The following is a 22,818-nucleotide window of genomic DNA, read 5'->3' on the forward strand; positions in this document are numbered from 1 at the left end:
GGGTGGGGGCACAGTGGTAGCGGGTTTGCAAAATGGTGTCTGCACCACTGATGAGGTGAATTTTGAGCAGACTAGGAGATGAAGGATTAAGCCATGCAGAAATACGGTAAGACTAGTGTGGCTGGAGGAGTGTGTATGGGGGCAAGTGGTATTTGGGGATTAGAGCCGATGAGGTTTGAGTGGTAAGGAGTAGAGATGGGCAGGTGTGGGTGGGCATTGTAAGGATATTGGTTTTTTACTCCAAGAGAAATGGGAAGCCACTGAAGGACTCTAAGTGATATGATAGACTGTTTCTGTTTGTCTGTAGTGTCCAATTACAATATTATAGGCAATTATTTTTTAAAGCAGTTTTTAAAAACAAAACCCTTACTGTAATTTTTTTTACCTTGCAGCTTCTTTGTATAGGGTTTTCAGTTCTGTTTAAGATGACTGTCTAGTATTCAGTAAAAACCTAGTTGACCATTGAGTTTACCTAACCATGCTAGTTAATAAAAACAACAAAACCTCTTCCATAGATTGCTTTTGAACATGTTCTAGTAGTTTGTACATAGTTTAATAGCTATATGCAGAAAGTTGGGCCTCTGGGGAGAAAGAAGGACATTAACATTTATTGAGAACATACTGTCTGCTAGTCAGACAATTTACAACTGTTATTAATTTTTAGTCTTGAGATGGATATTGCTACATCCTTTTAACATATCTGGAAATGGAGATTTAGTGGTTCTAAATGATTGGACCAAGGTTAAAGAGCTAGTATGTGGCAGAGCATGGCTTAGAAGCCTGGTCTCTGATTAACACACTTTATCTACGCCCCACCCCCCTTTTTTAAGCCCGGCAAATGCTCTTTCAGTATAGGTGTGGAATTTTTGATTAGTTTCACTCTTGTTTCTTCCTTATCATGTTTCCTAGTGACCTAGTTGTTTCTGTATCAAATGAAACGATCTGATATAAACATTTAAGTAACTGAAAAATTAAAACTCTTTTGGTACATATAGTAAAAAAGTTGAAAGTAAAATTAACTCTCCTGGTGGTGTTTTGTTTTGTTTTAAGCTTAAAAAAAGCTGAGCTCATTTGAGTCAAGTTGCTGTTTCCGTTATGGTCTTATAGGTTGGGTCAAGCATAATGAAAATCTGTGAGAAAGCTCCTTGTTAAATTTCAGCTTGTGGTGTTCAAGTTTTGATAGTATTAGCCATGACATTTGATGACGAGAAATAGTTCCAAATAGGATTCAGTTGCTTTGTGGACACAAATAAGCTCTTGAATAACCTGCTGACTATCTAGTTTACCTAGTCATTTTAGGTGTACACACCCCACCTAAGAAAAAGCAAAAACAGAAGAGAAAAATGCCACTAAAGCATTTTTCATCACTTTGTTGAATCCCTTTTATATAATTAGTACCTAATCACTAATGGTGATTAGGCTGCTTGTTTGCGTTGTAAAATTTTAAGAGAGATTTACTTTTAAAGAGTTCTTTTCTAAAGAATTCTATTGCATTACACTTTTGAATCCTTCAACACTGAGCATGGTGTTGCTGAAGATAAATTGCTGAAGTTCATGGCCCATATCTTTGTTATATTAGGATATTTTCATTTCAGTAAACATTTAGAGTGCTTATTTATTATTCATAGGGTTCTAATATTTTTGGATTTAGGATTTGAGTAGATACCAGATCTTAGGAGATTTTATTTTTCGAGGATCACTTATTCTCTTTATAAAACATATATCACATGACTTTTGAATGCTAGTCATTATTGTAAGTTATTTAACTATGAAACTTTTAAAATCTCATTTAATTCTTTGTTTTTTTTGTTTTGTTTTCACCTGAGTAATCTTTTTGTTAATTCTAGATTTCTTTAGAGAAGATGTTTATGGAGAGGAGAAGCAAGTTTAAATTAGCTCCCTGACTGCTTGTTAGAAGTTCAAAAATTAGTTTGGGGGAATCATTTGAAATATGATGGCTAACACAAGTATTTTAAGGAGGTTATTTCTATCCTATTATAGATAATCAGGAATTAGCAAAAATAAGTTTTTAATAGAACAGTCTTGCTGAAATCAAAACATTCAGTTTACAGTGGAAGTCATCTTTTGAATAATAATTCTTAGGGCGAGGAGAAGAATATCCTTTAAATTTCTGTCAACAGAATACTTTTTGTAATATATTAAAATTTTAAAAAAATTTTAAGTAGGCTCCACACTCACCGTGGGGCTTGAACACACAACCCTGAGATCAAGAGTCTTGTGCTCTGCTGACTGAGCCAACCGGGCACCCCTGGGATACTTTTTTAAAACCTATGAGAAAATCATACCGAACCAAACAAAATTGAGAAACATAGAAAACCGGTTTGAATCTTACAAGTATACTTTCTGTGATAATTTTTTTCAGGTGAATTGCTATTATATAAAACATTGACTACAATAATTGCATAGTACAGTATAGTATAATTCCACGTTCAATTTAGTGTTGGTACAACACCTCTTAAGAATTTGTCATTGAAAGTACAGGAAGTTTATGGAAGAATGATAAGAGGCACAGGCCTAACCATAAATAATTATTCTAAACAGATTATAATTTAAAATAATACCGAGTGTTTTTTGTTTTGCTTAATATTTGAAATTGTACACATTTGCTTATGTTTTGGGGGTATAACCTACACATGTGTTTGTATTTTCTCTGGGTTTCAAGCCTTCTCATTGGAAAAGGAAATCCTGACTTTCAATACCCCCCCGTTTTCCATCTCTACATTTAAAGCTATAGATTGTGGACAGCTCTAAAAATAGACTATGACATGACAATAAACACATTTTTCTTCCTGTTGAATTACTTTTCTTAAAAAAATACCCATCTCCCTCTTCTCCCCTCGTTTTCTTCCCAAAAACCCGAAAAGGGACGTTACATCCCTAAATTAGCCTTCTATTTAGGTTGTGAGGGAATGCTTAATGGGTAATTTTTAGTCAGAATGCAGATTGTTTACATGAGATTGGGGAAGGGTCAGTTGATCACTTAACTTTTCCATAAAAATAGATGAAGAAATATTGCTCACAATCCGCCCCCCCCCCTTTAACACATAATTAGTCAGTGGTTGCACTTTTGCCCTTTCTGTTTTCTCTTTCACTTGACAATATGGAATAAATGGAAAGACTGCATACCCTGAAGCAAGGCACCAGGGTTTTATTCCTAGCTCTGCTACTTTTTGTATAAATCGAGCTCTGGGGCTTGGTTTTGTCATTGGTAAAATGGAATCAATGATAACCACCTTGCAGGATTGTTAATAATTAAATACCTAGCACAGTGTTGGCACATAGTAGGAGCTCAAATGTTAGCTGCTAGTTTTTATGATTATTTTACTATTTGCATAAAATCATTTTTTTCCCTCTGGAGTATTCTTTCCTTCACGGACTTGAAAGGAGGCCTTACTATGTGCTAAGTACAGTTCTAAGAGTTTAACCTGAATTAATTTGTGTAACCTTCACACCCTGTTTACAGATGAGGAAATTGAAGCACAGAGATTAAGTAATTTTCCCAAAGTCACACAGCAATTAAGAGGCATAGGTGGGATTTAAATCCTGCCAATCTGGTTTGAGAGTCTGCGCTAATCATATACTACCTCTCTGTGCAGGTAGAGGGGAAGAGGATTTCTACCTTCTCTACCTAGATTCTTAGGCTGACTTTCCTGCTGAACTTTGCCCCTTGGTGAAAGTCTTCTCTCCGAGTGGGTAGTCTCATTAGTTGAATTGGTTTTTCTTTCCACTTTGACTTCAGACCTATAATCTTACTGGGACTCTATGAGTGGTTTGAGCTATTGGTAACGTTTGGTTATTATCTGCTGAATACTATGTATCGTATATGGAAAGTATGATTTTTCTGGACTTAAACTAGCTCGTCAAAGTTTCAGGTAAAGTCAAACTGTTAATCATATGGTAAACACATGAGAATCAATATACAGAGCTTTTAGTGAGAATTGAGTGATCATTACAGTGTTTTGATTTTTAAAACATGGCCTTTTTTGAGCTAGATTCATCAAATCCTGAGAGAACTAGAATTGAGTTAGAAAACTAATTCCTTTAAAAGTGTAAAGACCTTAGTATCTTTTTTTTTTTTAGAGTTCAGACTGAATTTGAAACTTAAGGGTGAGAAGATGAAAATTCAGAATAATATAAATAATTAAATGTATCTTTAATTTTAATATTTTGCTTTAAAAAATATTGCCCATTGAAATTATTTCCATTTGGAATTATTAGGACTTAGTTGACTAGGAAATAATTTTCCATGTTCATTATTTTTCTTGAGGGAAATACTTAAGAGGAATTTTTTAACATTATGATCATTATTTTTAGTGTAGAGCCTAAGTCCCCATTCTTTTTTTTTTTTTTTAAGATTTTATTTGTCCGAGAGCGAGCACAAGTGGGGAGAGTGACAGGCAGAGGGAGAGGGAGAAAAAGGCTCCTCGCGGAGCAGGGAGCCCGATGTGGGGCTCGATCCCAGGACCCCGGGATCATGACCCGAGCCGAAGGCAGACGCTCAGCTATAACTGAGCCACACAGGCATCCCAAGCCTTTCTAAGTCCCCATTCTTCTATCACAATAGACTTTATAGGTTCAATGGTAAAATGTACTTGACTCTATGATACTTGGCTACATCCAAAGTATTTTTTTTTCAGATAAACTATTTTACTTTTTTATAATTTTTTAAATGATTTTATTTGAAAGTGAGTGAGAAAGCACGAATGGGGGAAGGGGCAGGGGGAGAAGCAGACTCCCCACTGAGCAGGAAGCCAGATGCTGGGCTCTGATGCTGGGAGCCGATCCCAGGACCCTGATCATGACCTGAGCTGAAGGGAGACGCTTAACTGACTGAGCCACCCAGGAGCCCCGTAAACTATTATTTTCAATGTGATTCATAAATTTCTTTCTTTCTTTTTTTTTTTTTTTAAGATTTTATTTATTTATTTGAGAGAGAGAGAAAGAGAGAGAGCACATGAGAGGGGGGAGGGTCAGAGGCAGAAGCAGGCTCCCTGCCGAGCAGGGAGCCCGATGCGGGACTCGATCCAGGGACTCCAGGATCATGACCTGAGCCGAAGCAGTTGCTTAACCAACTGAGCCACCCAGGCGCCCTGATTCATAAATTTCTTGAGTGGAAAAAAAAATTGCAGATATTCTAGATTTAAGTATTAAACAATACGTGTTGATGACCAGATTTTTTTCATTTTGGAAAGATGAACAAATAAGTGTTTTTTTACTGTCCAGATTATAATAGTATCTCTAACTTTGGTGACCATATACAATTGTAATTAGCTTTCTGTTACAAAAGACAACACTTCTCTCCTTTTTTTCCCTTCCTCTCACTCCCCTACTGTTCCTCTCTCCCCCCCTTCCTTGGGTTCCCCCCTTTTTTGCTAGAATTAAAAATAATATATTCTATATTTTATACATTTTACATATTTCAGTACTGAATTAACTTGAAAATTTGTCACACTTTTGAGTATTGAAGATTGTATTATCTAATCTTATTTAATGATTTAGTTTAAATAAGATTTATTTAAAAGGAACAAACTAAAAAAATCTGAAAGTGAATGACATATACTTATTTGAGTGCTGAATCATTGTAGTTGTCGCATGTTTTTGCTGTTAGGAAGATCCCCACTGCGTTTATAGTAGAAATAGAGAAAATCCATCTGTTTTTGTCTTCTACTTCAGTTTTCTATCCACCCTCTCATCCCCTGTAAATAATTTTTTGCTGGCTAGATACCCTTTTTCTCTTCCTTAAGTTGACTTAAACCTCTGATGCCATACTCTTAAAATCAGAAAACCTTGCCTGATGTCCCCATGTAGCCTGGGAAAAGAGGGTGGGAGTGTTAGAGGTCTCCTAGAGGCGTGGGGAAGGGGCAACTCTAGTACACTCCAGCTTTATTCTAGGACAGCCTTTGAGACTACAGAGTTGAGTACATCCTCCCTCGTAGGGGAGCACATGGTTAAGATTGATTTGAGGCACAGAGAGCTGACAGAAAAATGGTAAGAGTGCAATATAAGTACAAGAAGGGGAGGGTAGTTACCAGACTTTGTAGGAATGGGGTTGCTTATTCTTGGCCTAGCAGAAACCCATCCTATCAGTTCTGTGCCAGGTTTCACTCATTAGCCTTAATGGTGTTGGAAGTGGGTAGCTACAGCCCTTTTCCTTAAAATATATTGATAATGCTGTGTAACTGGAAACTTTAACCAGTTAAAATAGTTTAATTTATATATACATAGACATTACTTATTACATATACTTTTTTCAAATAAGGTAATAGAGTTAAATTACTCATTTGTATAATTTTGTTACTAATTTGTGTGGGTAAGATGATTTTTTATCTTTGCTCCCCAGTTTTCTCATCTCTGGCACTGTGACAAGAGTCATTATAGACTGAACAGTGCTTTTGGCTTGCATAAGTGACTTAAGCTATATTTTTCCTTCCTCTTTTCAATAAAAATAATTGAAGTTTCAGGGAACAGAGCACTGGATTTAATACTGTATGATGAAACCCCAAATAATGCTGATTGTTTTTCTGTCTCCAACTTTTAGGGGAATGGGAAAAAGTTAATACAAAGAAGTTAATTCAGGCTGAATTAAAAAGTAATTTCCAGGATGCAGCCGGTAATTGGTATATACTTCAGATTAATCTCCCAACACTCTTTACAACCTTATACAGTGGTCACTGGTGATCATAGTGACCATCAGATACATCTCTGTTCTTCAAAGAAAAATTAAAATGTATGTCAGTGTACTATCTCTCTCAAGGGAAAAAGGTATACTAATTTTAAAAATAGTATTTCATAATACAGGTTGAAATCAAGGTGGCTTCCTTTCATTTAAAGAGTATATTAAAATAAGACCGGTATGTTCTTTGGCATTTGATTTCATTGTGGGTTTGTTGCAATTGAATAATAAATCTTGAGGAGCTATTTTTCAAAAGGGAAGAATCCTAGACATCTGAGAGATGTGTTGTATAATGTGGTATGAGTTATCTGGTTTCCAGAGGTGGTAGAGTTATTTAGTGAGGTAACACGAGGTTAGTGAATTTGTAGTTTCTCAATTTTAATGGCGAACAGAGGTTGAGATTTTAATCCGTAATCCTAGAAAATAACATATTTATAGAGAGAGGAGTGTGGCTGACAAATCAGACTCTAGGCCATAAACATTTTTCATATCGTAAGAGAGAGGGTTGGTTTTCATATTTGATTTTGCATATTCTTATTTTTATTCTGTAATAGGTGGAAATATTTATATCTTTGGTAGTCTTTTTCTTGAAAATCCCAAAAAGCCCAAAAGGCTTATAACTGTGTACAGCACGCAGTGTGGTTTGTGGAAAGATTACTAAGACTCAGATTCATGAGATCTTTCTGTTCTTGTCCCATTTCTACTAATAATAACCTGGGTGATTTTTGAACAGATTCCTTAACTTTCTGGGTCTCTTCTCATCCGTACAATCAGGGGATTGAGGTTTGTGATCTGTCAGTTTGGGCTAGATCAAAGATGCTGGGGTTCTCAGATGTGTTGCTTAATCCACAGAACGGTTTCTGTCTATTAATGTGTGCCCTACTCGTGTGCTTTTTTCCCCTTGCAGTAGTAGCTCAGCAAGAACCCAAGCACTTTGCTGAGAGATGGTGTTAGGACTTGGTAAGGGGAAGAATAATAGTGGGGAGGCTAAAATTGCGCACAGGAGACCAGGTTGGATGGGAAGAGAGGGAAAACATGGTCTTTGTTACTGGGAGAGTAGAGGGCCTAATTGCCCTGCTTTATTTTGCACAGGGTTCAGGTCAGATGAGAAATGAATCTGTGTCAACATAAGGCAAGTAAGAAGAGGTTATTACAGCAGAGAGCCTGTTTGGGGAGAGCCTCTGCTAGGCTCGGGCCAAGGGAAAGAGGTGATTCTTTCGAGGGAAAAAAAGAAGAATTCTATTAAAAGTTACCTTCATTGGAAGGATCCAGGGTACTTGTTCATATTGCACTGCTTTCTATTTGAATGCAAATAGGGGGAAATTCTATTGATAATTATCTTGGTTTCTGAACACCACCAGGAGAAATGTAAGGTACTCATATTTCATTTCTTTTTCACATTTGGTAAAAATAGCAAGAAAACAAGGGGTGGGGTTGGGAGAGTTGTACCCTATATCCTTTATAATGGGTTTTAAGACTGCTACTAACACCTGTTAATCTCATTGTTCCCTGGGGTCATTGCCTCTTCTGGCTTCCTAGATAATGTCACTTCTTCACCACCACTCCTTACGAGTCCCTTTAGAGCTTTGTGCTTGGTCAAGCACTTCCCTTTCTAGAGCCTTTATATATGTGCTCAGGATCCACTTTTAGGAGAAATGCAGGGTGGTTGAATTTCCTTTACCTTTTCATTTCTCCTGTAAAATAATACCAAATTTTGTGTTTTACATTAAAAAAATTTGTCTTTCTGATTAATAGAACAAAAATAAGTCTGACTTAAAATATTTTATGAGGAAAAAGTATTGCTAAGAATGATTAGTTAGCCATATAGATATAGTCATCTGATTTTACATAGTTTCAATTTAGGGGGCGCCTGGGTGGCTCAGTCGTTGAGCGTCTGGGATGGAGCCCCGCATCGGGCTCCCTGCTCCGCGGGAAGCCTGCTTCTCCCTCTCCTACTCCCCCTGCTTGCGTCCCCTCTCTGGCTGTCTCTCTCTCTGTCAAATAAATAAAATCTAAAAAACAAAAACAAAAACATAGTTTCAATTTATTTTCTGGTTTCAACAGAACAAGTTGAAATCATCGCAGAAGGATAAAGTTCGTCAGTTTATGATCTTCACACAATCTAGTGAAAAAACAGCAGTAAGTTGTCTGTCTCAAAATGACTGGAAGTTAGATGTTGCAACAGACAATTTTTTCCAAAATCCTGAACTTTATATACGAGAGAGTGTAAAAGGATCATTGGACAGGAAGAAGTTAGAACAACTATACAATAGATACAAAGGTGAGTGCTTGTGACTTTAAATATTTTGAACCAGGTTTTCCACAGTTACATGCTTATGAGAAATCAGGCATACATAGAACATAAATTGGGTGAATGTGTCCAGCGTAGCTCTGTAGATCTTAGAATTACTTCAAGAGATCTGAGAGAAATTCTTTCCCTCTTTTCACTAAAATTTCTTCTTAGCCTCTTTATTTCTTCCTCCCTTATCCTCCCCCTTTTTTCTTCCCCCAAGATCCAGTTTTAGAATAGTGACTGGGGGCCTGGATTTTTTCCCCCTCATTTTCATAAAATTCAGCTGAACTAATTTAAAGGAGACCTGCATAATAATTTTAACAACCTTTAAAGAACTATGAAGTAATACTTTAAAAATGTTAAACAACATATGAGTAAAGAAGAAGTTAATAGCTTCTCCCTCTTTATTCTCCTGAGGGAACCAATATTTAATAGCCTGGTGTGGATCCTTCCATATCTTTTATGTTTATGCAGAAATATATATATATATATATATATACAGTTTCTTTCAAAATTTTTCCTAAAGTAGAATTACATTTTATGCTTAACTCATGCCCAGAAGCCAAAAGATATGCATGTTTTTTATTTCTACTAACTACTAACATCTTCTAGAGATGTTAGCAAATCACCTACAACAATGCACTGTATGAGTGCCTCTTTCTCCTTGTATTTGTCATTACTTTAAATTTTTGCCATCTGATGAGTAAATATATTGATAGTTGGGTTTTTTCTTTAATTTGAACAACAGATGTTTATATTGTTGAGATTGGGATTGAATTGCAGAGTTACAGTTTTTCTGATATTAAGAAATGATTGCCATTATCAAATGAACTTTGCTGTGAGAAAACAAATTCTGTTCATATGTTCAGAAAAAATCCTTTTTTTCTATATAGGAATGTCTGATTTTCTGAGTGTATATGAGTACGGGACATTTTTCACATGAATAAATAAAACTTAAAAATCAAGTGCCCATCTCTCCTCCCCCCTCCCCCCCCAATATCCTCCTGTTCATCTCAAGAATGCCATTTCTGGGACAAAGTGGCTTTAAATGTTATAGTGGGAAAATATGTTAGAGTATTACCATTTCATATTTCTGATTTGTTGTGAACATTTTTTAATGGAATATAGAGCATTACTTTTTCCAGTTTTAGGCATAGCATAATAAAGTATGGCACTAATTTAATATTGCACTGTTGTTTTTAAAGATCCTCAAGATGAAAATAAAATTGGAATAGATGGTATCCAGCAGTTCTGTGATGACCTGGCACTCGATCCTGCCAGCATCAGCGTGTTGATCATTGCATGGAAGTTCAGAGCAGCAACTCAGTGCGAGTTCTCCAAACAAGAGTTCATGGACGGTATGACAGAGTTAGGGTGAGTATATACTTACCACAGGAAATTAGGCACATTACTGTGAGAATTAACTGTGGAACTGAATTGTGTTATGAATTTGTAAATGTCAATTTTTAAATTTACCAGCCTACAAACATTGGTATAAATAGAAATGGGCTAGTATGCTAGCTCCTTCCCATGTTACATAGTTTTCTGGGTTTGTCAAGGTTTCTGTGTAGTTTAGCCTATTCCATTTGCATTATGCTTTTATCATTGGTTTCTGAGGAAGTTTCATTAGTATTAAAATAAATTACTGTGCTTTAATATTTAACATGGATAAGTGAAATGAGCTTTAGTTTCTTTCTCACTGTGTGGTTGTGAACTCTGGATTTATAAACAAACTCCTAGAATGTAAAATCTTAGAAGTTACTAATCGCTTTTTGTTCCCCTTATACCTTGAACAGCTGATTAGCTAAATGTCTTGGGATAAGTAAGTTAAAAACTCATGGGTAGAGATTTTACCTATGGCGTCTAGTTGTCTGTAGTTAATGAGAATATGAAAAAATATTCAGTCTGTGGATAGGTAACGGGCTGCTGCCCTTTCTGTTTTTAGTGAGTGACAAGTAATAATAGCTAACAGTTGTTGAACATTCATTTTTATTTCAGGAACTGTGCTAAGTAAGTATTTCACCTACACAACAACTTTGTGAAAGAAGCAGTATTTACCCATTTTAGAGATGAGGAAAGTGAGGTGCAGAAAAATTATGGAATTAGGTAGGGTTAGAGCCAGAATTTGAACCCAGACATTCTGATTCTCGAGCCTGAGGGACATTGTAATCAGTCAGGGTCCAGAAAAAACACAAAAACCATGTCAGTAATTTGAACAGGGAAAATTTAAAAAGTCGTATTATGTAAAAGAGGTAAAAGAAAATTCTAAGTATAACAGAAGTGGCAGATGCAGGAAGCTGCCATCACCCTTGTGGCCGTGGGAAGTGAGCAAGGAAGGAACGTAGAAACGAAAGAAATCCTGCGAGGCTGAGATTGAGGAGTTCCGAGGAGAGGGTGTGGCTGCTGCAGGAACACGGGGCCTGCGGTGCTTGCTTTGCCTCCTGCTCTGGTAGAGAAGAAACTGGCTGGAGGCCACCTGTGGCCGGGCCATAGGAGTTGCCACTGCTGGTGAACACTGCTGGGAGCTCCCAGCGCACTGAAAAACCCTTGCTCTCTGCAAGAAAACAGACTAGGAGAGGAGGAAAAGTTCCTTTTTCCTCTTCCAGCCTCTCGTCGCCCTCTATTGGTAGAACCTATCAGTGAGCCAGCTGGTAAGAAAAACAGAGCCTCAGGATTGGTAGTTTGACTGCAAATAGTCGCAAAGTGTAGGTAGGGCAAAGAAGGGTAAGTTTAAAGTTGAGGAGCAGTAAATTAATAACTGGTCTAGACACTGTGTTCTGCCTCCCAAGCCAGCCCTATCCTGAACTTGCTGGAATTTTCTGTACTAGGACAGGTTCCACTAGAACTTATTTTTTTTATTTGAAACTGAGTTCATATAAAATGTAATGAACTTCCAAATAATTTTAATCTACAAACTAATGAGCTAGAAGGTGTTATGAAGACCATAGAAGGGAAATAAAAGCAGAAATGATTAGAGGAAAAATGGAATGCTAGTTTGTGGAATCTATAAAAAAGAGGATTTCTGCCTTCAGGCTATTATTTGGAAAGTAGGATGGGTACATAGACCCTTTCAGTTCCTTGGAAGTTGAATGCTTTGCAAATGTAGAAAAAGCTTAAATAATGATTTGAGAAAAGTAGTTAGAGATGGTAGGGGGTTCAGCATATATTTATTATTATACTTTGTATAACAACACCTTTTCAAGGGGAATGCTTTCTCACCTAAGCAAGAGACTGTGCTTTCAGTTAGTTTGAGAGCTAGACATGTGACTTGTTGCCAGGTAAGGAATATCTACTGCTGTTTGGTGATTGTTATAGTGATTACTATACATTCTATTCACTGTGGCTGACTTCTACAATTTGGGTGTGTTGATAGTCCAATGAATTACATAATTAAAAGTAATACTCCATTTCTTTTAAAAATGGTAATTCTGACGTTTAATACTCCAGACCTTTACTTTATCTAGCTAACCCCATACTTGTTTATATAATGTAAAAATATAAAATTTCAACTGATTTTTTAAAAGTTATGTGAAATAAATATAAGCTTTTATCAAAGTCCTTTAATTTATGGTGAAGAAGTTTATATTTTATAAACTTTAATTTTACAATGTAGATGTGACAGCATAGAAAAACTAAAGGCCCAGATACCCAAGATGGAACAAGAATTGAAAGAACCAGGACGATTTAAGGATTTTTACCAGTTTACTTTTAATTTTGCAAAGAATCCAGGACAAAAAGGATTAGGTAAGAATTTTTTAAATTATATTTGGTGTTTCAAATATATTAAAATACATTGACAGTGTCACTTTTGTAATTGAAAGTTTTGTGTTTTGAGCATAAAGTCATCATGAAAATACCAGTTACTGAAAAACAGTGAGAAACAATGAACTTTTAGTTAATCAGAAAATAACCATGTACGTTGAATAATAAGGTTACTCCTGATGCCATATCTGAACCACTGATTTTTTTTTTAAGAACTATAATACGGAAAATAAATAATTGTTAAAATTTCACTGACATACATATGTACATTTATTTACTTGTTTATATTTATGTGTATATGTATTTGTGTATATTTATTTATTATCTAGAAGATATTGTAGGATCATAGGGCCATAAGTTATTTCACTGTGGATCTATAGAAATAGCATTGTAAGATTTCTGAGTCATAGAATGCCAAAGAAATCTATTCTTTTTGGCTATGATTAGCTTGGAAGCTATAAGAAAGAATAAAAATGAAGATTATCAAGTATAATCTTATCCAGAAATCCTATCCATAATCTTCCACTCTCAATAGTTTAGATCAATCAATTTGTGCTGTATGTAATATCCATACACTTGCTCTGGGATGGCTAGGGGATATGGAAGTAAAAGCTACAGTGTAATTTACAATTTACCTAGAAAGATTTGACAAAAGGAGGTAATACACAATAATAAACGTGTATGAGGGTTTTAGAGTAAAATCAGGAATGGTTGGGAAATGCTTCCTGGGCAAGATGGGATATGAACTGAAGGATATCATATTTGACTCCACAAGGGAAGATAAAAGGTGCTTGAGAGGATAGTTATGAATGAATATCTGAAACTTCAGAAATAAGCTTGGCTTCTTTGTAGAAGGGAGAAAACATTGATGTGATTTTAGTGGGAGATTAAGTTGGTGAGACATTGTAAGGCTTGACAACCACAGGCTTCCTTTAAAAACAGGGCAGAAAAGGTTTAAATTAGAATTTGTGGGCAGTAGGGATGCACTGAAGATTTTGATGATGGCAATATCCTCCATTTACTGTGTGCCTGGCAGTGTGCTAAGTACATAAACTGCTTCATTTCATGTTTAACAGTTTTATGAGTTTCTCATTTTTTCATTCAATAATTCATCACCTGCCATGTGCCAGATACATAGTAATAGAGTGCTAGCCATTTTTCTATCCTGATTTTGCAGATGAGGAAAGCTTCATGTGCCTACAGGAAAGTTAAATAACTTACCCAGTGATGGAAGTGAGTTTGTTTTTGATTTTGAAGTTGGAGAGGCTAATAGGGGCCTCTTGTACTAATCCTTCTTTATATTTTAAATTAGAGGGGAAAACACATTGAGAAAAGGATTATGTGAATAGGGATTAGACCGAGGAAGTGGTTGAAAGCTAGTGAGGAGAAGGGATAAGTGTACAACATTTGTATTGGAGATTTGGCCTAACGAGTGACTGAACGTGATTGAACTGATTGAAGATATACAAGATATCTGTAAAGCAAAATTAGAAATAATGAAGCCTCCTTTCCAGCTGATTCTTCAGTTTAGTTTGGATTTTCTTCTTGCAGTAAAATTCCTCATTTTGCAGGCAAAATAAGCTGGGGTGGATGATACATTGGGTTAGTTTCTCTACTATCTATGGCCATCAGTTAACTGGGCTATTTTTTTCTATTTTCCTCCTTCCTTCCCGCAAATAAAAACTGATTAAAATTTTTGAATTTATATGTATACACTACAATAACTTTTTGTTGTGTTTAGAAATGTAGCACAATATTTTGATAAGATTAAACAAAATGTTATGAATATAAAATGTTGATTTAAATGGGCTGAATCTGGGGACGCCTGGGTGGCTCAGTTGGTTAAGCGACTGCCTTCGGCTCGGGTCATGATCCTGGAGTCCCGGGATCACGTCCCATGTCGGGCTCCCTGCTCAGCAGGGAGTCTGCTTCTCCCTCTGACCCTCCTCCCTCTCATGCTCTCTGTCTCTCATTCTCTCTCTCGCAAATAAATGAAAAATCTTAAAAAAAAAAAAAAGAAGGGCTGAATCTGTTTTTTTAGTTATATCCTTTTCCCTTATTGGAGCACAAAACTAATGACATTTTGGGGTGACTATATGGTTTTGATAGTGAATCTTAGTTTTTATTATATGTGGTAAAAATAAAGCAAAATTTTTATTAGATATTGGATATGTAACATAGTAAATTGGAGTTTTGGATGATAGGGAAAATTGCAAAAAGATTGTACAGAATTAGATATAAAAATTTATTTTATTATCTAATGTAGAGTACTGAACTTAAGAAAATTGTAATATTGTTTAATGGATATAGAGTTTCTGTTTTGCAGGATGAAAAAAGAGTTCTAGAAGTTGGTTGCACAACAGTGTGAATGTACCTAATACTACTGAACTGTACAATTAAAAATGGTTAAGATGATACATTTTGTTATGTATATTTAACCACAATTTTAAAATTGTTTTAAAAAACCCCATAGAATGTACAGCCCAGAGTGAGCCCTAATGTAAAATATGGACTTGAGGTAATAATAGTATATCCATATTGGCTTATCAACTGTAAGAAATATACCACACTAAAGTAAGATGTTAAAAATAGTGGAAACGGGGGGTGGGGAGGTATATGGGAACTGTCTGTACTTTCTGCTCAATTTTTCTAAGACTAAAACTAAAAAATTCTTAATTTAAAAAAGAAAAAAAACATAATAGGAAGACAAATCTTAGTTTTTCCCTTTGTTTTGCGTTGGTGTTGGGTGTCAGGAAATGTAATGACTTTTTCTTAGTTGAAGAACTTAATTAAAAAAACCGTTTTCTTGACAGCCTTTCTAAGGGCGCACAGGGCTCTTAAATTACAGTATTTGGCAGAGAAGAGTTAGAAGATCATAGGAGAGGAGGTGAGGCCCAAAACAAATTGGCAAAGTGACGGTGACAGCACTGTGGTTTATTTATAAATAGCTCTGCCTGTTATAATGAGAACTGGTGTTTTCCATATTTTCCCATTTTCTATAACTTGATTTCCTTTGACACCAGGATAGGGTGCTCCCACTATCACTGTCTGTTTCAGTCACCTGGCATTTCTGATAGCCTTCTGAATCTTAAATTTGAAAGGGATTTCATAAGTTGTCTAACCTGTCTAAAGTAGCATTCATAGCTGATGCTCATTTAGTTTTTACTTTGGAACATCCAGGGATTGGACACACATTGTTTTAGAAGTGGTCCGTTCTTATCACAGAATACTCCTACTACTTATCACACAGTTCTTCCTTATGAAGTGAGCATCTTTGTCTTGCTAACTTCTACCACCTGCTCTTATTTGTCCTCTACCGCAGCATGGAGGAAGTCTGACCATCTAAATCTGCTGTCACTTACCCCCTTCTCTCTCTTTTTTTTTTTTCCAGGTCAGCATTCCAATTATTTTAACTGTTCTTCATTTGAGAAGACCTTTGTTATTCCTGTTACTGTCCCCTACCAGGCACATTTCCAACTTCTCAGATTCTCTCAAAATAGAGCTCTTAAAGCAGAACATAATACTCCAGAAGGAGGCTGTTTAATGTAGAACGCCATGAGTCTGTTATTTTTTGTGACTGTTCATTCTGTTTGGTCAAAAATTACATTTGTTCTTTAGCAACCATGCCATTTTTAGGACCATCGTGAACTTTTATTAGGCTAAAGATCATAGGTTATTTTCTTGTGAACTGTGGTTCAGCTAGAATCTCATACCTGTGCAGTTGATTTAAAAAATTTTAAGATTATGTTAGACATTTACTTTAATATTTAGAAATAATTTTATAGAGTGTTTTTAAGGTGTATTTTCATCTATGTAATCCTACTTGGTTCTTGTAACAGCCCTTTGAGCTAAGTAAAAAACCTGTTATCCTCTTTATCATAAAGATGGAGAAATTCATGGGTAGAGAGGTTGACTTACTAAGGTCATGTAACTTTAGAGTTGGTAGAACTGGGACTCAGTCTCAGATCTTCTGGCTCCACATTCTGTATTTTTTTTTTATATTACGTTGTGCTAACATTTTTTTCCCTAAGTATTTCTAAGATAAATGAAGATATTTCTAAGTAAATGAAGACATTGGGAATAGGATTGTTAATCACCATTCCATCCTCCCTAGTGAATTGGCAACATTTTGTTTCCCTTAGGGACAGTATTTGTATCCAGTCTCAGTTCATTTCTGTGTTCATTCAGCACTCAGTTCATCACCTTTTATGAAATTCCACATTGCCTTGTTGATTTTGTTTGACACTGGGATTACCTCACATTTTTAATTTTACTGTAAGGGCTTAAGAATTCATTCTGCAAGTATCAGTTTTAGGCAATTCTGTTATTTGCTTGTCTCTTTTTCTCTGTATTTTCCTTCTATTTATTCTATTGTTGCCACTTGTTACCTTCTTGTTGAATTTGCTCTTTTCCAGTACTGCTTCAGAATCTATAACTCTTTTTTTAAGATTTTATTTATTTATTTATTTGAGGGAGGGAGAGAGAGAGAGGGCATGCATACGCATACGAGCGAGCCAGGGCCGGGGGAGGGGGGAGGCGTGTAGGAAGGGGCAGAGGGAGAGAATCTCAAGCAGACTCCTCACTGTGTGCGGAGCCCAACGTGGAACTCAATCTCAGGACCCTGAGATTATGACCTGAGCTGAAACCAAGAGTCGGACACTTAACCAGCTGAGCCACCCAGGCGCCCCTGCATTTCAACTCTTAATTATAACTTACTAAGTCTTTTTGAGTATTCCTTTTTCATTCAAAAATATTTGTTCACTCCTTACTCTGTGAGCACGGAGTCAGGAGCATCTTAAGCCTGTCTGGGTGAGTTTGCAAAGTCTTCATAAAGATGATTAATTTTTTTTTTCCACACTACAATAGTTAATTTTATTTGTTCAAGGGCTCATTTGTTCAAGGGTTCATTGCAAGCATTAAACCAAGCATGGGCTTTGATTCTGTGAGCCCAGATTCCCATATTTAGGAAGATAAAAGCAAACTGTGGTCCATGTATGTGGATGAAAAACTAAAGGCTCGGGCGCCTGGGTGGCTCAGTCGTTCAGCGTCTGCCTTCGGCTCAGGTCATGATCCCAGGTCTTGGGATCCAGCCCCGCATCGGGCTCCCTGCTCGGTGGGAAGCCTGCTTCTCCCTCTCCCACTCCCCCTGCTTGTGTTCCCTCTCTAGCTGTCTCTCTCTCTCTGTCAAATAAATAAATAAAATCTTTAAAAAAAAGAAAAACTAAAGGCTCCCAGGTAATCACATTGTAGTTTTAAATTTCTATAGCCTGGAAGCCAGAAGTCATAGATCTTTTAGGTCTTTTCTGGATGTCCCACAAGGTATCTGCACTTTTCTTGAGCTGGGCAAACTCATCATCCTTCAGCTTCTGGTTGATCACACTGGTTAAGCCTCGAGCGTTCAGGATACACGGAAGGCTCAGGAAAACTTCGTTCTCAATGCCATACATCCCCTTCACCATTGTTGACACTGGATGAATCCTGGATAGATTTTTCTTTTTTTTTAAAGATTTTATTTATTTATTTGAGACAGAGAGAATGAGAGAGACAGAGAGCACATGAGAGGGGGGAGGGTCAGAGGGAGAAGCAGGCTCCCTGCCGAGCAGGGAGCCCAATGTGGGACTCGATCCCGGGACTCCAGGATCATGACCTGAGCCGAAGGCAGTCACCTAACCAACTGAGCCACCCAGGCGCCCATGGATAGATTTTTCAACATGGATTCAGTGAGATCAGCCACACTTAATCCACTAGCCCAGTTGGTATATCCTTTTAGCTTGATGACTTCGTAGGCACTTTCAACCACCATCTTATGCACTTCTTCCAATTTTCATTGTCGTTGTCTGTTCCCATTTCTGGATTCAGTTCCTGAAGAGAACTCTGCACAGCCACACTTGAGTTGCCATATTCTCCCAGAATCCATCCATGGCAGCTCCTGGGATGAATGCCAAGTTTTTCAGCCATAAGATTGCAAAATCTAGCAGAATTCAGATTACACCTACTTCCAATCACACGGTGCTTTCGTAGTCCACTTAGTTTCCCAGTAACATATGTGAGAATATCCACTGGGTTGGAAACCACAATTATGATACAGTCAGTACTGTACCTGACTACCTGCAGAATAATGAATTTGAAGACATTAACATTCCTCTGAACCAGATTGAGCCGGCTCTCTCCCTTTTGCTGGCGGACTCCTGCAGTCACCACCACAATCTTAGAATTGGCAGTCAGAGTAATCTTTATCTGCCACAATTTTAGGTGTCTGAAGAAATAAGCTCCCAGGTTGCAGATCCATCATTTCTACTTTGAGTTTATCTTCTAAAACATCCACACGGGCAAGTTCATCAGCTAGAGACTTTCCCAGAATGCTGATGGCACATGCCATACCAACTTGTCCAGCACCCACTGCAGTGATCTTATGTTTGGGACGGTTGCCTCTTCTTCTGCAGCTGGTGCAATCAGTTTTTCCTTAAGAGTTGCCATTGTGCCCAGAGAGAACCGGCTGTAATAGTTGAGTGAGGAAGACAATGTTAGCTGTGTGCGTCTCCTCCAGTGCAGGACCTGCAAGCAAAGATGATTAATTTTTGAGCCTTGAAGAATGAGTATATGTTTTCAAGGACCCCCTCCCCCCCCCAAAAAAAATAGAAGCCATCTCTTTTTGTGGAGAGATTAGCAAGTTCAGTTGCTCAGAGGTGAGAGACATAGCACCTTTGAGGAACCGCAAGTAAGTTCATTTAACTAGAATTGCAGATTTTATCTGAAGACAACAGGAAAATTATTGCAGATTAAAAAAAAATTTTTAGTAGACATTTTTTTTTTGAGCTGTTTTAGGTTTACAGCAAAATTGAGTAGAAGGTACAGAGATTTTCTGTCCCCACACATACATAGCTCCTTCCAGTATCAACAGTGGTACATTGTACCCCACAGTGGTACATTTCTTACAGTCCCCACACATACATAGCTCTTACCTATATTGATACATCATTATCACCCAGAGTTCAAGTTTACATTAAGGTTTACTCTTGATGTTATACATTCTGTGGGTTTGGACAAACATAATAACAACATGTATCCATCATCATAGCATCATAGAATTTTCACTGCCCTAAAAGTCCTCTGCTTTGCCTGTTCATCCTTTCCTCCCTCCTAACCTGGCAACTGCTGATCTTTTTACTGTCTCCATAGTTTTCCTTTTTCAGAATTAGCCTTTTCAGACTGGCTTCTTTCAGTTAGTAATAATTAATATGCATTTGTTTTCCTGCATGTCTTTTCATGGCTTCATAGCTCATGTTGTTTTAGCACTGAGTAATAGTCCTCTGTCTGGATATACCACAGTTTATATAATCTCTCTATCTACTAAAGGACATCTTGGTTGCTTCCAAGTTTTGGCCATTATGAATAAAGCTGTTGTAAACATGTATGTGCAGGTTTTTGTGTGGACATAAGTTTTGAATTCATTTGGGTAAATACCAAGGAGTGCGATTGCTAAATCATATGGTAAGAGTATGTTTAGTTTTGTAAGAAACTGCCAAACTGTCTTCCAAAGTAGCTGTACTATTTTGCATTCCCACCAGCAATGAATGAGAGTTCCTGTTGCTTCACATCCTCGCCAGCATTTGGTGTTGTCAGTGTTTTGGATTTTGGCCATTTCAGCAGCTGTGTTAGTGGTATCTCGTTGTTTTAATCATTGCAGAATTTTAACATGGAAGTGACACCAAATTTGTATGCCTGAAAGGTCCGTATGAAAGCATTGTGGTTCTTTAAAAGGAGTGGAGTCAGAACTAAAGGAAGAGTGATTGGTTATGAAGCTGTGGCAGTGATTTAGCTGGACATGAAGAGGACCCTAGCACTGGTCCTGCCGGTAGGGATGGAGAAGAGAGATTTAAAAGGTACTTAGAAGCCAAAATGAAAGTGCTTCGACTGAAAGTGTGTGATGAGGAAGAGAAAGGAGTTTCTCTATCAATTCTGAACACCTTTAGGGGACATTTGGAAATGTATGTGGGTGTTTTTTGGTTGTCATAATGACTGAGGGTTTCTTTTTTTTTTTTTAAAGATTTTATTTATTTATTTATTTGAGACAGAGAGAATGAGAGAGAGAGAGCACATGAGAGGGGGGAGGGTCAGAGGCAGAAGCAGGCTCCCTGCCGAGCAGAGAGCACGATGCGGACTCGATCCAGGGACTCCAGGATCATGACCTGAGCCGAAGGCAGTCGCTTAACCAACTGAGCCACCCAGGCGCCCGACTGAGGGTTTCTTCTGACATTAGGAGGGTGCCGAATGTCCTGCAGTGCACAGGGTAGTTCTTCACAGTGTGAAATTGTGTTTCATTGAGAAACACTGTAGGGTGAGGACATTGAGAGAACGAATAGCAGGTCTGTAGAGGAAGACAGTGAGTTCAGTTTGAGCTCTGTTGAATTTGAGCTGTTTATGGATACCCAGTTGAAGATGTCCTTAGGCAATTTGATATATGAATCTAGAACATAGAGATAAAAGATTCAGATTTAGGAGTTGTTCAAGGCAGTTGAGCATATGACATGGAAAAAGGTAAGGGTTTGAAAAATCTGCAGGTAGTAGAAATGGTTATTGCTGATATACAGTATTACAGAACACCAACATGGAAGGGAGGAATGGAGGAAGGGGTGCCAATAAAAGAGAAAGAGAAAGCCAAAGAGGACAGAGGAAAATAGAGCACTATCAGTTAAAGCTGAAAGAAGTGACAAATCATCTAGGCGGTGTATTCAGTTTTGTCCAGTGTGGCAGAGAGCCAGGTAAATTAAGGACATCAAAGTGTTTATTTGGCAGAGATTACTTCCAGTAGAGTGACAGAGGTACATGCTAGTTTATAGAATTAAAGAGTGTGTGGGAGGTGAGGAAATGGGGCAATGAATGTACATTACAAACAAATTCTCTTCCTTTACATCCTAAACCTTCAAACATCATACACATACACTTCCATACTTGTCAGATTCTTTTTTTAGTGTATCGGCTGACAAAATAGGTGTCTCCTGGTTTGTAGTTATTTGAATATCTCTGTTGTTTCTTATCCTTATTTTGTGAAAATTAGTTGAAAAGGAAAAAAAATGCTAGCACTAGTAAATACACTTAGTTATAAATTTCATTCATTTGAAGGGAAGAAGGAGATTAAGAATGCTAATAAGAGCCATTGTGTACTGCACTTGAGCTAGACAATGAGCATGTTTAGTTGTTAAAGAAAAGAACAAAATTAAAGAACCTGAAAGGAATATTGGCTATAGGGCCGTAAAGACTGCAAAGATTAAAAAGGTATTATGATTAGGAGTTGGTGTCATATTTCTAGTTTTCTTAAAACCTGGGGATCTGAATTTGAGTTTCAGCCTTGCTTTCAGGAGCACATTATGTATAAAAGTAGAAGATTCCATGTACCATTTCAGGATTATCTGTGAGGGGAAGGAGAAAGAGGGTAGCTAGTTAAGGGGATGAGAGATCCAGGAAAGTTGTTTTTTTTTTTTTTTTTAATGGTAAGTGCTGTAACCTGAGCATGTTTCTTTGTGAAGGGGAAAAAGCCAGAAGACAGGGCAAAGTTGAAGATGTAGGGAGAGAGGAAAACTAACTAATAGATAAGATTCCTGAAGAGGCAGGATGGTATTGGCTTGAGAACAGTGGTGGTGAGGGCTTATCTTTGGAGAAGAGAAAAAAGTGACACCTTTTCCACTGAGTTTGAAGGAAGACGTAATGATGGCTTTGAGGGTAAGTAGTGCATTTGCATATGGAACTGTAGGAAGTTCATTCATTCAGCAGTTTCGGAATGTGTGCTGTGTTTCAGTCTGCTCATGTGGAGATATGCAGTCCCTATCCTTGAAGAGGTGAAGGTCCAGTGCTGAAGGGGGATTTTTTGCCTTATGGCCTATATATTGTTCTTTGAGGTAGGATGTGAGCCTTTTTGGAGTCTTCCCTAGTCTCAGGATTCTTCAGATTATCGGGTGGTTTGGAGATCATATCTGAAAGGACTTTTAAGTTACTTGGGATGTAATTTTTCCTGACCTGGAGATGTAAATTTACTCATAAAAGCTTGATACTTTCTTAACAGGTTTAGTTC

General features: G+C 37.2%; 1 protein-coding gene and 1 pseudogene across 3 annotated transcripts in view; one reads left to right on the plus strand and one right to left on the minus strand.

Annotated features, from left to right (window-relative positions):
* DCUN1D1 (defective in cullin neddylation 1 domain containing 1) overlaps nt 1-22,818 on the plus strand; it is a 31,708-nt gene that overhangs the window by 3,544 nt on the left and 5,346 nt on the right. For 2 of the 3 annotated variants that reach the window (XM_064584819.1, XM_045903301.3), the window contains exons 2-4: nt 8,759-8,975; nt 10,193-10,361; nt 12,601-12,731. In XM_064584819.1, the coding sequence (XP_064440889.1) occupies nt 8,801-8,975; nt 10,193-10,361; nt 12,601-12,731 (475 nt within the window). In that variant the 5' untranslated portion in view covers nt 8,759-8,800. Of the gene's footprint in view, nt 1-7,260; nt 7,903-8,758; nt 8,976-10,192; nt 10,362-12,600; nt 12,732-22,818 lie in introns of those variants that run through there. The other variant, XM_045903302.3, reaches the window with a different exon arrangement.
* Nucleotides 18,010-19,226, minus strand: LOC123863583 (L-lactate dehydrogenase B chain-like; annotated as a pseudogene).

Source organism: Mirounga angustirostris, unplaced genomic scaffold (assembly GCF_029215605.1).
Source record: "Mirounga angustirostris isolate CCGP_5_RB_7025 unplaced genomic scaffold, mMirAng1.0.hap1 SCAF_1, whole genome shotgun sequence".
NCBI classification, from domain to species: Eukaryota; Metazoa; Chordata; class Mammalia; order Carnivora; family Phocidae; genus Mirounga; species Mirounga angustirostris.